The sequence below is a fragment of the Drosophila kikkawai genome, chromosome 2L (assembly GCF_030179895.1).
Source record: "Drosophila kikkawai strain 14028-0561.14 chromosome 2L, DkikHiC1v2, whole genome shotgun sequence".
NCBI lineage: Eukaryota > Metazoa > Arthropoda > Insecta > Diptera > Drosophilidae > Drosophila > Drosophila kikkawai.
The window spans coordinates 14,218,925-14,238,337 of NC_091728.1; the positions used below are offsets into that span (position 1 = coordinate 14,218,925).

The window sequence follows — 19,413 nt, forward strand, 5'->3', positions numbered from 1 at the left end:
AAGACAACGGCGAGTTCAATGTTTTGTTTTCAAAATGTGCCCTGAAAATCCTTGAATAGTGTCATCGCCCAAGACCAATTAATTTACAAATTCTTTAAATTCTTCCGCAATCAGAGGGGAGTGAAAAACACAGACTACGAATGGTAGATGATCCCCACGAAATCCCAAATCTCAGATCCACTGGCCGAGACGTGTCTCCTTGTTGTGCTGCGAAAAGTCAACGCACTTAGCCTGCCTCATGAATTTTACTACAACTGCCGCTTTACGCACTTTTATCTGAATAATATATATCTTGAATAATAATATATCTAGAGTGATATTCTCAGCTTTTCTTCTTGTTTTGTGAATCTCAAGCAAAGGTATTCATGCGTGGGCAATACGGAAATTTTTGATGTAGGGATTATTCCGGAGTCGTCCAAGGAGAAAATAAAGCGTTGAACTATGGATGTACTAAAGAGATTTTCAACAAAAATTTTAAGCTACAGAGATTGTCAACCGAAAAGGATCTGGATAAACGTTGGAATTTCACACCTTAGAAATCAAATTTGAAATATTGAAAGCTATTTTCTTAGTTTATCGGAAAATCTGGGCACACTCGAACACGAAACCCTCAGATCTGGCACTTTTGGTCGCAGGATCACTGGAAGTCTGGTACTTTTGGTCGCTGGGACCGAAAAGTCTGGCAACACTGTTTTTAGTTTTTTTTTTCTCCCAGTGTTTCCAGTTTTTTTCTCAGTGTAAGCAAGCAGTTCGACAAAACAGTTCGCAAGCAGTTCTGCCAAGCAGTACACCAAGCATCGAAATCGCAAAGTCTGGCAGCGCTGGTGCACGAGCGACCAACGTTGCCAGAAAAGCCGGCGGGCACACTGCTTTTTTCTTATTGGACCCGTGCTGTCAGTTTAGCTTATTACAAGCTAGATCTTTCATATTTAATACTGGAAAATCTTGGAAAATGTAAACTTTAAATGCAATCTTAAGCATAAGGTTTGCTTTATATGTTTAAACAAAATTGTTTAATTTTTAAATACTCATATTATTATTATCATTATTAATTGTTGTGCCAAATAAATATAAGGAATATGATGAATAAATATTATTTAAACAATTTTTTAAAGACAAGATAATAAATTGCTTTATTGATTTTTAAGTTAAAAGCTACTTGAAATAGTAACATAGATGTGTAAGTTATGTGCAAGTTGTATATTTTCAGACATGATAAATATAGCTAAACTGGCAGCACTGGCCAACAGGAAAAACAGTGTTTTGGTATTGAACGGAAACTGGTTACACTGCAACAATCGATCGATTTTAACCAAAATGTTTGGCATTTTCAAAGCTTTTTAAACTATACGAGTCTCGACTTGCTCTCAGATACTTTTTGGGCGCGTTTCGATTCGGATATCGGTCGGTGATAACAATATGGGTAACTTTGACGGCGATTCTGGAACGGTTTTCGAGCAGAGCTACGCGACCACAAATGGGGCGAATGGAAAGCTGCCGAATGGAAATGGAGCCGCAATCGGAAGCCCCAGCAATGGGGGGCTGAACTTGAACCACGCGGAGGAGCCACGGGGGGAGGCGGAGCCCTTCCTCAGCCAGCGAAAATTTTCGGCGCCCGCTTACACGGAAATTCGCACGCGCCGCTGCAACGCCAACGCCGCCGCCGAGGCCAAGGTGAGCAGAGCTTTCCCCCGTTCGGTGGGGATAGGAAGCAAAAGAAGCACCTGCCAAAACAGCCAAAATAAGCAAAAAGCCATTTAAATCGCCGAAAATGTGAAGCGAACGTGGTTCCGTGCTCTCCCTCTCTCGCTCTCGCAGCCGGCGAATCATTGATTTTGTCATAGTGTGCGTTCGTGTGTGTGTGTGGAGGGAACATAAATAGAGCGAGAGAGAGAGAGAGAGGGAGAGAGTGCGTCAGCTGTAGAGATTCGCCGCAATTGTTGTTGCCGCTTGCACACCCTTCGGGGAATTCGCCTCAATTTCCCCGCTTTTTCTCTACGATTTTCCCATTTTCTGGGTCAGCCGCCCTCAGCTGTTTTACTGCAGTGTTTTCCACCCTGTTTTCCTCGCCAGTTTTCCCTTTTCTTGGCCGCCCATTTGTTTTTGTTTCAACATTTCACGCGCCGAAAGTGTTGCCCAATTGGACATTTTTAGCTATTTCCTTGGGGGTCATCATGGCTGACTTTGAAGATCGTTAAAATATATTTTATGATTCTAAATTTTCTAGGGTACAGTGTAAAAAAGGAGCCATTAACTTAAATTGGAACTTGAGTACAATTTTAATTAGCTTTTTAAAACAAAATTAGTTAATAATAATCTCACTTGAGGGCTGGCAGCACATGGCTAATTACCCACTTAAATAATTTGTATATTATATTAGTTATTCGATACTATTTTGTTTCAAAAATTTCTTTAAAATTGTTCCTACTAGAAAATCTATTAGAAAGGGACTATCCCATTAGGTAATTATATACCTATTAAGGTTTAGATTATAAAAATCTCTTAGAATTATAACGAAACGAGCTTTTTGGTTTAAATTAGCCTCTAAATTACCTATAATTTAACTAATACTACTACCAAATTCCCTACAAACACTAGACCCCATAATAAATCTATCATCAAAGGGAGTAAACCCCTAAAACACACTCTCCCACCTATATTTTACATCCTATGCACTCGGTAATCGATCTATTGTCACTTCTCCACCGACACTCCTGGGTCTGGTCATGACTTGCCCACGTTTGTTTGTCCCCAATACGTACATGAAGCATAGGTGCAACTTGTTTGTGGAAAGAGCCCATTACCACTCGGCTTCAGTATTGAATCGTGGTAATAATATTGTCATGCCATGCCGGGAATGCCTTATCAGCCCATTCCGGGCAATCTTTTTACGTAAAGCCTCGCAGAATGCGACGCAACGCCGGCCGGGTGGTGAATCACTATATTCCACAATCGCTGAAGGCAGCGCTTTTTTTCGGGTGGGCGTTGATTTAAGATAAGATTCGATTATTATTTTTTATATTTGAGTAAGTGTGAGAGTGCATAAGACAATTTTGTAGGAAAGCTTACCAGAGATTATATGCTTAGGAGGGAGGCTTTTGATTCCATTTAATTTTAAAATAGGAAATGAGGGGATTTAACTAAATATATTTCATTAAAATTAATGGTACTGGATGAAAGAATATTTGTTTGTGAAATGTCATGATTCTTTTCATAATTTTTATTGGATATAAACAATAAAGCTTAGACTTCATTCTATAAATAAGTAGAATTTCTAAGTAATGTTATTATTGCTACATGATTTGTATTTCTTAGAAGAGTAATAAGACCAGGGCTCAGTTCTGTGAAAGGATTCTCTTTGATAATACGATATCGTTATTGTTTAGTTAAGCTTTTAAATTTAATGAAAAACTTCTAGTAACTGTAAGCATGCTTTATTAATGTCCACTCCCTAGGTAATTTTCGCATGTTTTATGAATTTTATCAGCAGGCTAGTACAATGTCTGCGCGTGTTAGGAACTGGGTACCCTTGAGATATGGGGCTCTGGGATTTATAGCTTAGTTTTATCAGCATGCAAAATTACTTTTATTTAATTCAAATTTTTTTTCTTCATCAAGATAAAAATAACCAACCAAATTGTGGTTAAGCACCTACTTAAGGAATATTTAAAATAAGCTAGTGAAGAAACTGCTCTGATTCAATAAAATTAGCTAATGACTCAGAAGTAATAAGACAACGGGAACCCCTACAAGTCATTGAGAACTTTGGTTTGCACCGGCCGAGCTATCGGTTGTTATCTTTGTTAGCTGAAAACCATGACATATTGAAGACTTTATCTAGTTTCCAACCCCTTACTTCCTTCCTTCCTTCCTGGCCTCCTGTTGCCTAATTAGTATTACATATTTTATATATATTTTGCTTTTTATCTAGGAATTTACTCCACTTGTTGGCATGTTCGTCTACATGGAGTAACCTATACCCTACATTCGACAAGTCCATTAAAAACCCAGTAGAGCGTAAACCAAATGATCATCCATTACTTCTCAGCCGCTTGGAAATATTTAGTAAACACGCCCGGGGGCAAATGATAATAAACACGAAATATTATTGTCGCCGACTCGTTATTGTTATACGATTAAGTTGGGGCTGGTATATAGACACACACGACTCGTTGTTTATATCAGCCGTGCCTGGGAAGAGCCACCCTCTCAATTAAAGAGGGGTACTCCCTATCGCATCCATGGCCCGAGCTAAAATCAATAAGTGAATTATACGTATTGTTCATTTAAATAAGTTAATTATACCTCTTCACTCGTTAGCAAGCTGGAAGTGTGCCATGATATTGGGCTACACATGTATGGCTTCTGTCAGTCAGTCTCTCTCCATGTGTGACTTCATGTCGAACTCGGCTCATGTGAGTGCCAGAGCTATAGCTACGGCTACATGTCGTGTGACTACCTTCATATATGTACCGCGCACATACATATATGTAGATCTGTTAGTTTAATGTTAATTGGCTGGTGAATTGACGGAACGCATTGAAAGGGCAAGCGAGTTAAGATGTGCTGACAGCGGGACTTGGGACTGAGATCGGGTGAAGAATCACGACACAGTTTATCAGAAACATTCTATCGAGATTGAAAATAAAGATAATATAGTCGGAAACACGATCCATAAAGCTTTACAAAAACAAACCTAGTGGAATTTGTCACCAGAAAGGCGACTAAAATAGTTAGACGCCGCTCTCTAGAGATTGCAAAAACAAATCATAAACAATAGGATTCATCTTTACTAATTTTAATGCAAAACCTTTTCCCCAGTGTAGTTCAATTATAGTTTGCACCTGTTGGTCATAACGCTCCCTCCGATAAGTGATTTTCAATGGGTGCTATGTAGATTTCCAGCGATACGCAACAGCAAATTCGTAATCAATAAGCGATAACTAATAGTTGTTGTCTCACTTTTTTCCCACAGAATCGCTCGCCCAATTACCATCCAGAGAAGAGGTCTATCGCCAATGGACATGCCAAGGTTCTGCGAGATCACGAGGAAACGCAGCCCAATAAGGTGGAGGGAATACTGTCTCCGGAGGTGGAGCATTCCCAGAAGACCTCCTTCGAGGAGGTACCGCTGCACACGGCCTGCCTGACGTACTTGGGATTCTACCTGCTAATGATTCTGGGCTACATCAACCAGCTGCTCTTCGTGCCCAAGGTGGCCACGGAGAAGGGACGCGAGGGCTACGTCACTCTGTACGATGCCTTTGAGAGCTTCTACTCGAGATATGTTTACCGGAGGATCAAGGATTGCTGGAATCGTCCCATCTGCAGTGTCCCGGGGGATGAGCTCACCCTGAAGGATCGCGTAAGCGATGACTATGGCTGGAGCTTCAAGTTCACCGGAACTGAGACGCGCTGTTTGAATCTGGGTTCCTACAACTACCTGGGATTTGCGGCCGCCACAGGACCCTGCGCTGATGAGTCGGAGGAAAAGGCCAGGAACTTTGGATTAGCTTACTGCAGCTCCCGCTGTGAGCTAGGCAACAACGAGCAACTCCAAGAGCTGGAGAGCCTTACAGCCAGATATTTGGGAGTGGAAGATGCCATCGTTTTCGGCATGGGTTTCGCCACGAATGCCCTGAATCTTCCTTCGCTTCTGGGGCCCAACTGTCTGGTGATCAGTGACGAGAAGAACCATGCTTCCATCATCCTGGGCCTGCGTCTGTCCGGAGCCACCACCAAGGTATTCAAGCACAACAACATGCGGGATCTAGAGCGAGTTCTCCGTCAGGGTGTGTGCTACGGCAATCCCAAGAACGGAGGCAAGCCATACAAGAAGGTGATGATCCTTGTGGAGGGCATCTTCAGTATGGAGGGTTCCATAGTCCGTTTGCCGGAAATTATTGCGTTGAAAAAGAAATACAAGGCCTACTTGTATCTTGATGAAGCTCACAGCATTGGAGCTATGGGATCTCATGGCAAAGGAGTTACGGATTATTTTAACGTGGATCCCAAGGATGTGGATATACTGATGGGCACTTTTACGAAGAGCTTTGGCAGTGCCGGCGGCTATCTGGCGGGAACAAAGGTATTTTTTTTAGCTTCTCTTACTTTTGTTGTATTTTTAACTAATATTTTGTCTACTTTTCCAGAAACTGATTGACTTTCTACGCACGAATAGTCACGCCCATTGCTACGCCAGCTCCATCTCGCCGCCCATTGCCCAGCAGATTATGACCTCCATGAAGACCATAATGGGTGAAGATGGCACCGAAATTGGCCGCAGGAAGATCATGCAGCTGGCCAGGAACACCCGCTACTTCCGCCGTCGTCTGGCTCAACTGGGAGTGATTACTTATGGCCACGAGGATTCGCCAGTGGTGCCCATGCTGGTGTACCTGTTCTCCAAAATTGGGTGAGTTTCAAGTTTATTTCATTACATTTACAATTCAAAAGGCAATAGTTTTAGTTGTCACATTAAATACTTTTAAGAAGCACTGTATACAATACAACATGTTCCGAAATCAGTACGACAGTGATACCACGGTGTGGAGTCCACAGGGCCGCCTCTTCCAGGTGGAGTACGCCATGGAGGCGGTGAAGCAGGGAACGGTTACCGTGGGCCTGAAGAGCAAAGACTACGCCGTGCTGGTGGCCTTGTGTCGAGCCTCGTCGGATGTCGATTCAATTCAAAGGAAAATCATGTCGGTGGACGCTCACCTGGGCATAGCCATATCGGGTTTGACGGCCGATGCCCGCCAGTTGTGCCATTACCTACGCAGCGAGTGCATGGCCTACCGGCACTCGTACGACACAGAGTACCCAGTGCGACGCTTCGTGGAATCGTTGGGCAACAAGATGCAGGCCACCACCCAGAGCTACAATCGTCGGCCCTACGGGGTGGGAATGCTGGTGGCGGGCTACGATGTCAAGGGCGCCCACATTTACCAGGTGATGCCCTCGGCCACAGTGCTCAACTGCAAATCGATGGCCATTGGGGCTCGCTCCCAGAGCGCACGCACCTATCTAGAGCGAAACCTGGGCAACTTTGAGAACTGCGACATGGACGAACTGATTTGTCATGGGATTCAGGCCATACGTGGCTCGCTGGGCACTGAAGACCAGCAGGATCTCACGATCAATGCGGCTGTTGTGGGCAAGGACAGGCCGTTCAAAGTGCTAACCGACAGCGATAACCAGCGTTGTCTTATGCAGGCCAAGGGCATGGGACAACCTTCGTTTATTGATGCTTTCTCCGAAAAGGGGATGAGCGATGATGATGAACAGGGACCCAGTGGCAGTGGAGTGCCCAGAGATATCGAATCAGATGATATTGGCCCCAGTGAATCCACAACAGGACCTTAGTGGAGAGTGTTTCATCCAAATTTATATTTAAATTTGATTGTATTAGCTTGAAAAATACAAAATTTTATTAATTAGTTAGAAATAAATTCGTCAGGCAATACATATTTTATTCTACAATAAAAATATATTTATTTAATCCCCTTTATCTCTATTTCCAGCGCTGTCGTTCGCACCTTGACCACCCGCCACATCGCAGTGGTGGGCGCTGGCTTCCCTGCCACACCCATCATGGAGGGACGCATACGCTTCTGTCTGTCGGCTGCCCACACCAAGGAGCAGCTTGACTATGCTCTGGAGGCGATAGACGAGATCGCCGACGATCTGGGCCTGAAGTATTCCAACAAGCCACGCGATCCGAATCCCATTATATACTAGGAGGACTCACAAGCCCACTTTAGGAGATAAGCACGCGTAATGGGATGCTACGATTCCTCGCAGCCTTCCAGATTGTTAGACCAAAACTAAGAACACAGTCCACAAATTGCTAGATGGGTCTCGTTGCACACTGGGCTTTTCTGATTTGACTAACTCCCTTGGGTATATCCATCGGAGGGGAGAACAAGGAACAAAACACAGTACAGCACATAGCTTAAATGATAAACTATTATTAATTATTTAGCATTTACCTCTACGTAGTTGTTATTGTAATTGTAAGCTCCAAAATGTCTTCTTGATCGGTCTGCAAACACATTGAGTGTATTTAAAAATGTATTAAGAGCCAACCAACCAGGTCAGGTTTTGGTTACCTTCAGAGCTAAGCTAAGGGAATCCCCTTTATCGTGGGACAGTCGAGCACCTCGCTTCTACCATTTAAGCATTTTCAAGCTACTAGCGATAGCGTATTAATTTGTGAAGAAAGCATCACCTAGCTGGGCCTTAGTGTGGCCCAAGAGTCGGGCCGTAGATCCACAGGGCTTTATTGTCAGGAACGTATATATATATATGTATAATGATTATGTATTAATGATTTTATTTTTCTATCAAGAAATAAAGAATTGTTGCTTTATGTATTGTAATCACTGTTTTGTTTTCATTTTAGAAGTAGAAGCAACTGATGGATTTCTACATACATTTTACAGGCATGTTTGAAGTGTAAGCTCTAACTTTTACAATAGCTCTTGTTTTTACACAAGCTGTGACCACAACTTACCTAGAAGTGCTGTGGCAGAGTTGGCTAAAACGGTTGTAGTATATGGTTGGAAAATTGGGTTTCTTTTTAAATCTGCTCTTTTCCCGAATTTATTTTTTATTCTTAGAAAATTGTACGTTTATGTACGTTTTTAAAATTGATAATTTAATTCTACTAATACTCTAGAATATGAGAAACAACAAGAAAGGAAGCTAACTTCGACACGCCGAAGTTCGTATACCCTTGCAGATTGCAATTGGATCACTAAGAATCGAGCCATTCTGGTTAAATAATTAAAAATAAAAAATAAAAGAAAATATATATATAAGTTGTATATTTATTCATAACATTAATAAAATGCTGAAAACACACACAAAACAGTTTGACAGTTACAGTAACATTCCTAGCTTTACATTTTCTGATGCAGATAAGCATCACTGATGCAGATGAGCATCACTGATGCAGATGAGCATCACTGATGCAGATGAGCATCACTGATGCAAGTGAGCAAAACTTTTCATTCAAATTGGCCGCTTTCCAAACTGGGGTAACAGGCGAACAGAAACCAGCAGCAAGCAACAGAAAACTGGTATAAACTGTTATAAATAATAATAAATTCAACTGGCAAATTTGAATTTGAATTTAACGACGATCAGTTTCAGTGTGCCCAGGTGCAGTTGTAAAATAATACCTAAATTTGGATTCAAAGGGTTTGAGTCTCCGCTTACTTCCGCCGGCTCCTAAATGGTTTGAAACTTGGACTTTTTATAACAGTTTATACCAGTTTTCAGTTGCCTGCTGCTGATTTCTGTTCGCCTGTTACCCCAATTTGGGAAACGGGCAATTTGCATGGAAATGTTCGGAAATTTGGATGGGCTGCTGTAGAGATGTTGTTGTTAAAAGGTTGTTGTTGCCATAAGCTGTTGTTGTCGGCAACAAATAGGTATAAATGCATAAAATGAAATATAACAGTTTATACCAATTATTATTTTTGCCCAAATGTTTTTATAACAGTTTATACCAGTTTTCAGTTGCTTGCTGCTGGTTTCTGTTCGCCTGTTACCCCAGTTTGGAAAGCGGCCAAATTTTAGAAATTTTGCTCACTTGCATCAGTGATGCTCACTTCCATCAGTGATGCTCACTTCCATCAGTGATGCTCACTTCCATCAGTGATGCTCACTTCCATCAGTGATGCTCACTTCCATCAGTGATGCTCACTTCCATCAGTGATGCTCACTTCCATCAGTGATGCTCACTTCCATCAGTGATGCTCACTTCCATCAGTGATGCTCACTTCCATCAGTGATGCTCACTTCCATCAGTGATGCTCACTTCCATCAGTGATGCTCATCATTGGTAGTTAGTGAGATGCCATTTTGTCCCAATAATGCAAAATAGCTAGATGAGCATCACTGGCAGCTAGTGAGATGCAATTTTCTACCAATGGTGTACATGCGCATCACTGCCATTAAGCCCGACTTTATTGGCCTCCAATATTGAAATATAGCCAGATGACCATAACTGATGCAGATGAGCATCACTCATGCAAGTGAACAAAACTTTTCATTCAAATTGGCCGCTTTCCAAACTGGGGTAGCAGGAGAACAGAAACCAGCAACAAGCAACTGAAAACTGGTATAAACTGTTATAAAAACATTTGAGCAAAAATAATAATTGGTATAAACTGTTATATTTTATTTTATGCATTTATACCTATTTGTTGCCGACAACAACAGCTTATGGCAACAACAACCTTTTTACAACAACATCCCTACAGCAGCCCATCCAAATTTCCGAACATTTCCATGCAAATTGCCCGTTTCCCAAATTGGGGGTACCAGGCGAACAGAAACCAGCAGCAAGCGACTGAAAACTGGTATAAACTGTTATAAAAAGTCCAAGTTTCAAACCATTTAGGAGCCAGCGCAAGTTAGCGGAGACTCAAACCTTTTGAATCCAAATTTAGGTGTTATTTTACAACTGCACCTGGGCACACTGAAACTTATCGTCGTTAAATTCAAATTCAAATTTGGCAGTTAAAAGATTTAAAAAAATTTGTTTAATTCTAAAAAAATTCTTAAATAAATATAAAAAATCTAAAAAATGTTAAAAATTCAGGAAAAAAAAAATTTAAAATTCAGAAAAATTTTAAAAATTTAGAACAATTTTTTAAAAATTTAGAAGAATTGTAAAACTTTCGAAAAAAATGTTTAAAATTCAGAAAACAAATTTAAAAATTTAGATTTTGCTTTCAAAATAATTAGATTTTTCCCCAAATGATCCCAAATAAATGCCGCCTTCACAAAAAAATTGCTCATTGATTTCACCATCTTTTATTGATTCATATTTGTGTGTTCCATCAATTACATTTACATATTTAAATTGCATTTATAAATATTTTAATTATTTACGCCTGCTGCAGGGTTTTAACTAGCCCGGAGCCAAGATCCGATCACCGTCCTCCACTGCCATCGGGTTGAGATCTGTCATCCCAGCTGCTCGCTCCTCCAGCTTCACCTCTGCCGATCAGGTGATCATCAATCAACAATTACAATGAATTTGATGAACTTTTGCTTCCCAGATCCCTGCGCATGTATGTTTATCTACTCTCAGATATAAGCTTTTTTTATTATTCTAGAATTTTTGTATAAATTTTATAAAAATCGGACAACTATATCATATAGCTGCCATAGATGCGATCGGTAAATGTATAAAATATGTAAAGCTGGGAATGTAAAACTGAAACTGTCAAACTGTAAACATAATAAGTATAGGTAAAATTTAATGAAACTCTGTTTTGTGAGTGTTTTCAGCATTTAAATCTATAATATAAACATCGAAACCAATCTGCAGGGTATACAAACTTCGGCGTGCCGAAGTTAGCTTCCTTTCTTGTTTATATTAAAAAACTTCTTGACTTTTTTTAAATTAAAACAAGAAAGGAAGCTAACTTCGGCACTTTATAGGGTCGGAAAGGTCTCCTTCACTGCGTTGCAAACTTCTGACTGAAATTAAAATACCCTGCAAGGGTATAAAAATATTGCAGGGTATTATAATTTTAGTCCGAAGCTGGCAAAGCAATGAAGCAGTCATTTCCGACCCTATAAACCATATATATTCTTGATCAGCATCAATAGGCGAGTCTTTCTAGCCTTGTCCGGAAGAAAAAAAATATTTTTAATTTTTTTTTTTAAATTCGATAAAATTTCCAAAAACTGAATAAAATTTTAATATTTTATAATATCAAATTTAGTATGCAGATTTATTAACCTTCTTTAAATCAGCACAGAGCAGCTTTCCGAATTGAATTTAATGCTATTTTGGCTGAGTTAAAATATTTTTTAACGTTGATTTGCCTTTAAAATTATCATATAAAAATATGATAAATTCCAATATTTCCGGATTTCTTGAATGGTATTTTGATTTTCTTGATTCTTAATTCTATGTATATTTTTCATAATATAAATATTATAATATATATATTTATTATAATACCCAGTAAGTGCACAAAAAAAAATCACTCTGAAAAGTACACTCATCCTTTCACGAAGCTGGAATTTATTTGAAACGGAAATTTAATTGTAATAAAATACAACCATATATTTTAGGTAAACTAAAAATGAATAATAAATATAAATCTAGACCGTAACCTGACAGTTATGCCTTCAATTGGTCTAATCTAGCCCCGACAAGCATCCACACTTTAAAGCCCCAAGGCCAGACGCCTCCGAAGTATTGAATAACAATTTTCTAATTAACAGTAACTCATGACATCTCTCCTGCACGGCTCCCCTCAGGCTCCTGCCCAGGATGACCACAATGCCAAATAAATTCCAATTGTAATTGTCTCGGCCTTTTAAAAAATTAAGACAAAGAGCGAACATACTACACTCGGATCGAAGGACAGGCGGGACAGGGCGGAGCAGTATGTTAAGAGTTCGTGTTGGTTTATGGGCTCAGGCAATACTTTCAATTTTAGGTTCTGGGCAATATTTATTGAGTTGTTCTCTGTTTGTCCTGTGGGGAATACATGTAAGTCGGAATCTGAATTTAGCATGAGAAGGGCCAGGCCGGAGCACTCGTTAAAATTGCATTCAAATCGATTTTCAAGTACAACAAAAAGTGGGGTTTTAAGGAGGGACAACTACTATATAAAGGATTAATGTAATTGAATTCAGATGGTTTCAAAAGTTCTTTTTTATTTTCAGAGTCTGAAATCGAGGTGCAAATATGACGATTATGCTTATTTCTTGGACCTAGTGGACCTTCAACGTAAAGGAAATGACGAGACCACATCAATTTCGAGGGATTTCATTTATGTACTCCATACTGTTTACTTTTGCGAGCTGCCAAAATGGAAAATGACAAAACACATTGGTACACAAAAGTATGTGCACATCCCTGCATATGCACGGGGCGGCGGGTGATGATGGGTGGCGCAGCCCTTTGCCAACTTCGGGGTGAGTAATTGACTACGTGCGTATAAAGTTTGTGTTGGCATTTTAACCAGAGGAGCAGCAGGAAAGTGCCTACAACGCCAAAGCCAACCACAGGACTCGGCCTGCCCTTGAGTGCGGTCAACTGAAGCGACTGTGTAGGGTGTGTGTGCAATCATAAATATGCATTCTGTTGTCCATTTGTCATGGTTTTTTTCTTTGCCCATCTGCATCTTGGATCCCGAAAGCTGCTTTCCAGAGCGCCATTTGATAGAGATTGATAAGGATAAGTGGGCAATCGGGAATCGAGCGGTGGTTGTCGATGGGTATATCCCTAAGCATTAAGCTTTTCAAGAATATTTTATATATTTTTAGTTTTTTTTTTCTTTACAAATTACTAATGCGATTTTCGCGTGCAGCTTGCTAAGTTCTACACCTGAACTTTTTGTTTGCTTTTTTTTTGGGAAAAATTACAACTTTCACTGGTTAAAAACATTTTCGTTTAAAGCGCAAAAAAAACCGTAACTTCGTGGTGTTCGGATGCCTTTTTGAATTGGTTATTAAATATATTTATATTTATTATTTAAACTTTTATATATATTATGAAATTATGAATTAAATGAAAGTATCGCCTTGAAGTGTTATTTAAATAATATAAAATATATTGGTGTATTTTTCCAACAGTGTAACTAAATTAAAATGAATTAAAGTATGTATATATCAATTATCAATTACATTTTATTTTATTTAATTATATTTTTTCCCTTTTTCTTTTTTCTTTATTTTTTTTTCGTTCCAGTTTCCTTTTCAAACTTCAACTTTCTTTTCACCATTCTTAGGCCCTATGTTCCCGCGATTCTCACTCACAAATAAAATTTTAATGTTTCCGCTTACTTGGCAAAATATGTGGGCAAGGTAAGAACACATTCGAGTTGTATTTTTCTTTCTTCTTAAAAAAGGATACACACACACTCGGAAGTACAATCCCAAGCACGGGAAGTTGCATTTTGTGTGCTCCATAATCTGATAAAATGTTGCAAAAAAGTTTTTTCCCCACCGTCAAACTGGCGCAAAGGAGGGAATTTATGCAATGCGGAAAAATCCAAGTCCGAATCCTATTTGTAAACACTTGAAGCATGCAAATGGCAGCGTCTGAGTTATGCGCATACTTTTGATAGTCACTATGTGTGTGTGTGTAAAGCACACGCACAATAAGAAGATGCCTCAAAAGATAATAATAGGATAAAAGATCTACAACAATATAATCGATGACAATAATTGTTGAAATTGGAAAAGTAATTTAGGCTGTATCAGAACTTGTTATAAGAATTAATAAGACATAGACTTTAAGAGAGAAAACCTCTTGCTGGTCTACAGGAATATAAAAAATACATACATGGTTTAAACATTAAAGTTTTAAGTTTGTTTTTCAACTTGTGGTAATCTCTCCTTTTCACTTATACAAAACCTAAATCAATAAATAACTCATACGACTTCGATTCACCTTGGCAGCCCTTATAGGACACAGTCGGAGGGCGAATCCCTCTCTTTTCAATTTTGATTTCCATCAGCTCAGCGCCAGGACATCCCCGGCAAAGTGCAAACAAATTAATCTTAACCCCGTTGTGCCCGGGAGTAGATCGGCAATCTGTTACACGACACGGAGCGCAGTCAAACACTTCACTTCAGATGCTATTACTTAAGCACATGTTTTATAATAAGATTCCGGGACGATTTTTCATGGGCAAACGTGTCGCCCGGCTGGCTGTTCAGTTATGGATATACGATGTCAGGATGCCGAAGCAGGCAATGGCAGTGAGTGCTTCAAAGGGCCAAGGACAATCAGTCATTCGCCCGGCAATGAGGAGACGACGTACTATGCTTGACTTTTGTTGTTGGCTGTTGCTCAAAAAGGGATACTCTCGTCCTGCACACACACACACATACAGCCGTTAATCAATCACAGGACTCTTCGCCTCCGACAAGGAGCGATTTAATCAAGGAATTTGCCGAGATTTTTGGCTGCAAATTTAAATGGCTGGCAGAGTGTCCTTTCGGCTGCCGATGTAACCGCAAATTAAATTTGCTGACAAATGCTCCGAGGACAAGTGGGGAGGGTGGCCCGGCTCGACCGCAGCTTTCTAATTAATTCCAGGGAGAGATGGGCTCGATAGAAACGGCATTCGAATCCGGCAGACGACACCTTAGCACCTGACACCGGCACAAATGCTAAATGTCCTGGCCCACAAACTTTCGGCTCGAGTGGCTCCCCTTTGTTGGGCATCATTAAGTCCTGTGTTTTGTGGCCCGACTTGGGCTCCTTGTTAACATTTATGGTTATTGTTTTTTTCCAGACGCCCAGACGACGTGTGGGCGTGGCGGGGGCTAATTTCCCCAAATATGCAAGCAATTTACTGGTCCGAATTCAAATGTATCTGCCCGGGCAATATGCCGTTCTTGTGGTGCCGTCTGTTTATTTATTCGCCACATCGATTAGGCAGATGTGGAGGTGATGAAGATGATATCTTAGTTATATAGCAATGTAATTTTATTTGTCTTTAAGGATGGTATAAATGTAATTGCAGGACTTGAATTGAGAAGCTTCGATTGGGGTGTGGCAGTTGGAATAAAAATCGGTTTAAAAAATATTTAAAATTAAGTTGATTTGATTTTTCTTTCAATTTAAAATCGTTGCCTTTCTGCCTCAAATAAGAACCACAAAATGAAGCTATTATTGATTTTCCTGCTGCTGCTAATACTCCATATCAAATTCTACGGTATGGAACCCAATTCTGTTCAATCCTGCGATGATAAGCCCCCGGAAACCAGTAGCTGCGATACAGTAAAGCCTATTGAGCCAGCATTCTGCAGCCAAGCCTCGTACAAATTCCTAATGATGGACGACAATCCGACGGCCAACAACTCTGGACTGAAGGCCTCGCAAATAGCACACGATGCCGCCGAGGAGGCCAATGCTGCCAACGAAGCTCAAGCTGAAGCTGCCCAAAATGCCTCCCAGCAGGTGAAGTTAATGCTGGCAGAAAGAGCGATGGCCGCGGCCAATGCTGCCACGTCCTTGCTCGAGGGTAAACAGGCGATCGTGGATAGCTATGCGAATGAAATCCAAGGGGCCGAGTCGGTGGTGGCCCAGATTACGGCCTCCCTGGAGACAAGTCAGGCGAATGAGGAGGCCACTTGTGCTGCTCTCCGGATAGCCGACAATCATGAGGCCGCCATGCAAATTGTGGTGGATCAAATAAGGAGCGGCCTGGAAGACCTAGACACACTGGTGGAACAGTCCCAAGCTGATTTGGAGGAGGAGCAACAAATGGTGGCAAAGGCTAAGGACCTTGGCGACCGCCTGGCCAAAGAGTTTAAGGAGGCCAAGGCCGAGTATGATGAGGTGAAGATGGCCACCTGTCGTGCTGTTTCCGCTGCCATGGAAATACAGCGGTCGTTGCCCTCCAATTCTTGTTTTGCACGTAATATAGATTCTTTCCCGGGCAACAGCAGCAGCTGTGACGAGTGTCCATCCGGCTTGAAGGATATTATAAGTTTTTGTTAGAAATTAAATTTATTTTCCAGGTTCTTTGTTTTAAATAAAACTTCCTTATTTATGGCCTAAGTTTATTCTTAATACTTAGGTTCTTGCTTGAATGTTTTAAAACTAAAATATACCTTAAATTACCCGAAAGTGTTAAGTATTTATTCTTAGTAAATAAAGCTGCTCCACTTGACTTCAAGTGCCTGCAGTTTCCAAACCTAATTATGAACAGCGAAGTGTTTGGCATTCCTTTGTCGCTAAAAGGACTTGAATTTACATTAAGAATGCATTTATGGGCACTACCCTGTCAGATCTCAACATACTCGGGCCTAATTGGACTTCTAGGCGGATTTAATTGAATCAAATAGGTTCGGTGTGCTGGATATTTATTAAATGCGAGTATCTGTGGAGAAACGCATTTAAATTAAGAGCAGCGTGTCACGTGGCGTATGCGTAATTTGATTATTAATTAAATTTCCCAGGCCAGGAGCCAACGAAATGCGGCACTTAAACGGAGGCCAATCGAATTAGGCCGAGAGCAGGCTGCAGGATACGGTGAAGCGGGGATACAGGAATGCGGCTAGGACCTACCAGGATGCTGGAGGCCACAAAAACAATGACCCCTGTTTAATGACAGCCACGAAGGACAATGCCGTTCAGATCCTAACCAGAGTCCGGAATCTCCACAATCCAGTAGCCAGAGCCCCCGGTCCAAGGAGTAATGGGAAGTAAACAAATCAAATAAGATTTATTATGTGACACGCATAAAACGAGGACAATCGCACGGCTTAACGAGCGGGGACAGCATGTGAGCGGGGTCGTCCAGGAAGGTCCTCCGACTGGCCGGCAGGACAATGAGCTGCTCCCAGCGCCGGGACTATTAAATCAATTGAGTGTAAGATGGCACGCACGAGACTCCGGCCACAGCCTCCGTCATTCCATCTGCAGCCAATTCCCGGAAATGGTTTCTAATTAACGCGCCTCATTTAGCACACGCCTCGTCCGCCACTCGGAGAAATGGCAAAGATCGATTTGGTTGGGTGACAAGCACAGTTCAAAGTTTAAAAGGACCTACTAGAGAAATTCGGGTTAAATTTAATATTATTTTTGGGCTTCTGGGGAACTGAAAAGAGAGTTTAGAGAGAGTTAAATTTTTAAAAATATTTGTTAAATATTTGTTTAATAGAAAGCATATAGTCATTGCTAATAATTAGGTATAAGAACAATTTAAGTAATTTCTAGTTCGATTTAATTTTCTATAATATCAAAGATTTACTATGTATTTTTATATTATTTATTTAATCTTTAATTCCACATTTCATCAAAAGAAAACCTACCAAATGCTGCTTACATTTATTTCTCCCAGTGCTCCTCATTCTTTCAATGAGTCTTTCCAAGCTGAATTCGTTATCAATCAAGGACTAAAGTGTCCTCAATCTTGTCGAGTTCGTTGAACATGATCCCTGCAACAAGGACAACAACAGCGACAGGATTATGGGGCAATTATGTGCAAGTGCTTAGCGCATTTCCCAGCTAATTAGCCATTTGGACAACATGAACTGCTGCATTTCGGGTGTCCACTGCCAATTGAATTCACAATTGAATGCCCAGCGGGCAGCGATGCCTCCACACGTTGACCTGGTTGGCATCCGAAAATGGAAATGGTTGGCAAAATGGGGTGGAAAGTGGCCGCCAGCCATGCACACATGCACAGCGACAGATGACGATGATACTGAGTAGGGGAGAGGGGGCCACCTGGCAGGCAATCAAAAGGAATGGCGGTCATTCCCCCTCCCCCCACCCATGCCCTTAACCCATTAAGCTTCCCATGCTCGGAGCTGTTTTAATAGCCTTTTTGAATTTTGGCTGAGTGAGTATTCCTTCCATTGTAAAATCGACAATAGTTTGCAGTGGATCAGGAGAGAAATGACTGAATATGGTAAGCTTATTTTGGGAGCTATGGCAACATGTGTGGGTGGTGCAGCTGTTGCTCCCTTAAGGTCAAAATTTCTGGCAATGTCAGAAATAGAGTAATCTCTTTAACTTTAAAGGGGAGCAAGTAGAGTGCTTAAGTTAGAGGGAGAGCTAGTTTTTATAATCTATCATCTTTTTGTTGTACTTGTTTAAATGGTAATAAAATTCTTAACGATTTTTTTGCAGCGATTTCCCGGGATTTTTCCTCTTAATCTCAGCAGGATGAAAGGCAACGCTTTCTCAAAGGAAAATCATGGGAAACGATGGGCGGCGAGTGCAGCTGGCAGCGACAACTGGCGGAAGTAATAGCAACATAATCGATTTGATGCTGCCTTTTCCCTTATCCCGGCTGCAGTTTGCAGACGGATGAGAAATGCGACAGCGGATGTGGATTGGGATTGTGAGTTGGATTCGGTTTCGGATGCGGATACGGATGCTTGCTGCCTTTGGCAGGAAGTAATTTTCCAAGAGTCGCAAATTTGAGAAATATTCAACTTACTTATAACGCAAAGCCAGCAGATTTGGTTATGGCAAAGTGAAACATAAGCTTATTTTTGTACATCATAATAAGCAATTTTGTAATTAGTAGAGTGGCAGTTGGAGTGGCATAAACCTAGGCTAGACTTTTTGTGACTTTTACGGGTCACATGTGTGTGCCCCGCCAATTTCGCTCAAAGCGTACAAAAAAAAACCCAGCATGACAGACAACCAAAGTCGACACAAATCCGGCCAACTCGAAAGTCAAACGAAACTGCGACTCCTGCCAACGTTGCCAGGATGACAGCCACGTGAATGGCAACTGAAACTAACAGCGAAGAAAATGCTAAAAATTGCTATATTGCAGCAAGCTGCTATCATTTGTTGATGTTGCCATCGCCATTTCCATCGCTGTAGTGTCATTATTTGCCATAATACCCGCGATGTTGCCGTCATCAGTTTTGTCGCATTTTTGTTTAAGCACAAAA

At 40.9% G+C, this 19,413-nt stretch overlaps 3 protein-coding genes across 4 annotated transcripts; all 3 read left to right on the forward strand.

The window, feature by feature from the left end:
* The first annotated feature begins 1,317 nt into the window (after positions 1 to 1,317).
* Positions 1,318 to 8,381, forward strand: lace (serine palmitoyltransferase long chain base subunit). Of its 2 annotated transcripts, none has more exons than XM_070286608.1 (4): positions 1,318 to 1,674; positions 4,976 to 6,088; positions 6,153 to 6,415; positions 6,470 to 6,607. In XM_070286608.1, exons 1-4 carry the CDS (start codon positions 1,420 to 1,422, stop codon positions 6,489 to 6,491), a joined length of 1,653 nt encoding a protein of 550 aa, XP_070142709.1. In that variant the 5' UTR covers positions 1,318 to 1,419; the 3' UTR covers positions 6,492 to 6,607. The 2 variants fall into 2 exon arrangements, with proteins under 2 accessions (XP_070142709.1, XP_017038634.1); XM_017183145.3 differs by lacking the exon at positions 6,470 to 6,607 and adding an exon at positions 7,524 to 8,381 and having other exon boundaries at positions 1,321 to 1,674.
* Prosalpha6T (Proteasome alpha6 subunit, Testis-specific) lies at positions 6,449 to 7,465 on the forward strand. The gene has a single exon (XM_017183146.3). It carries the CDS (start codon positions 6,514 to 6,516, stop codon positions 7,363 to 7,365), a length of 852 nt encoding a protein of 283 aa, XP_017038635.1. The 5' UTR covers positions 6,449 to 6,513; the 3' UTR covers positions 7,366 to 7,465.
* A 7,328-nt stretch (positions 8,382 to 15,709) lies between the features above and the next one.
* On the forward strand, positions 15,710 to 16,495 carry LOC108086183 (paramyosin). Its single transcript, XM_017183045.1, has one exon. The coding sequence runs from the start codon at positions 15,710 to 15,712 to the stop codon at positions 16,493 to 16,495; it is 786 nt and encodes a 261-aa protein (XP_017038534.1).
* The last annotated feature ends 2,918 nt before the right edge of the window (positions 16,496 to 19,413 follow it).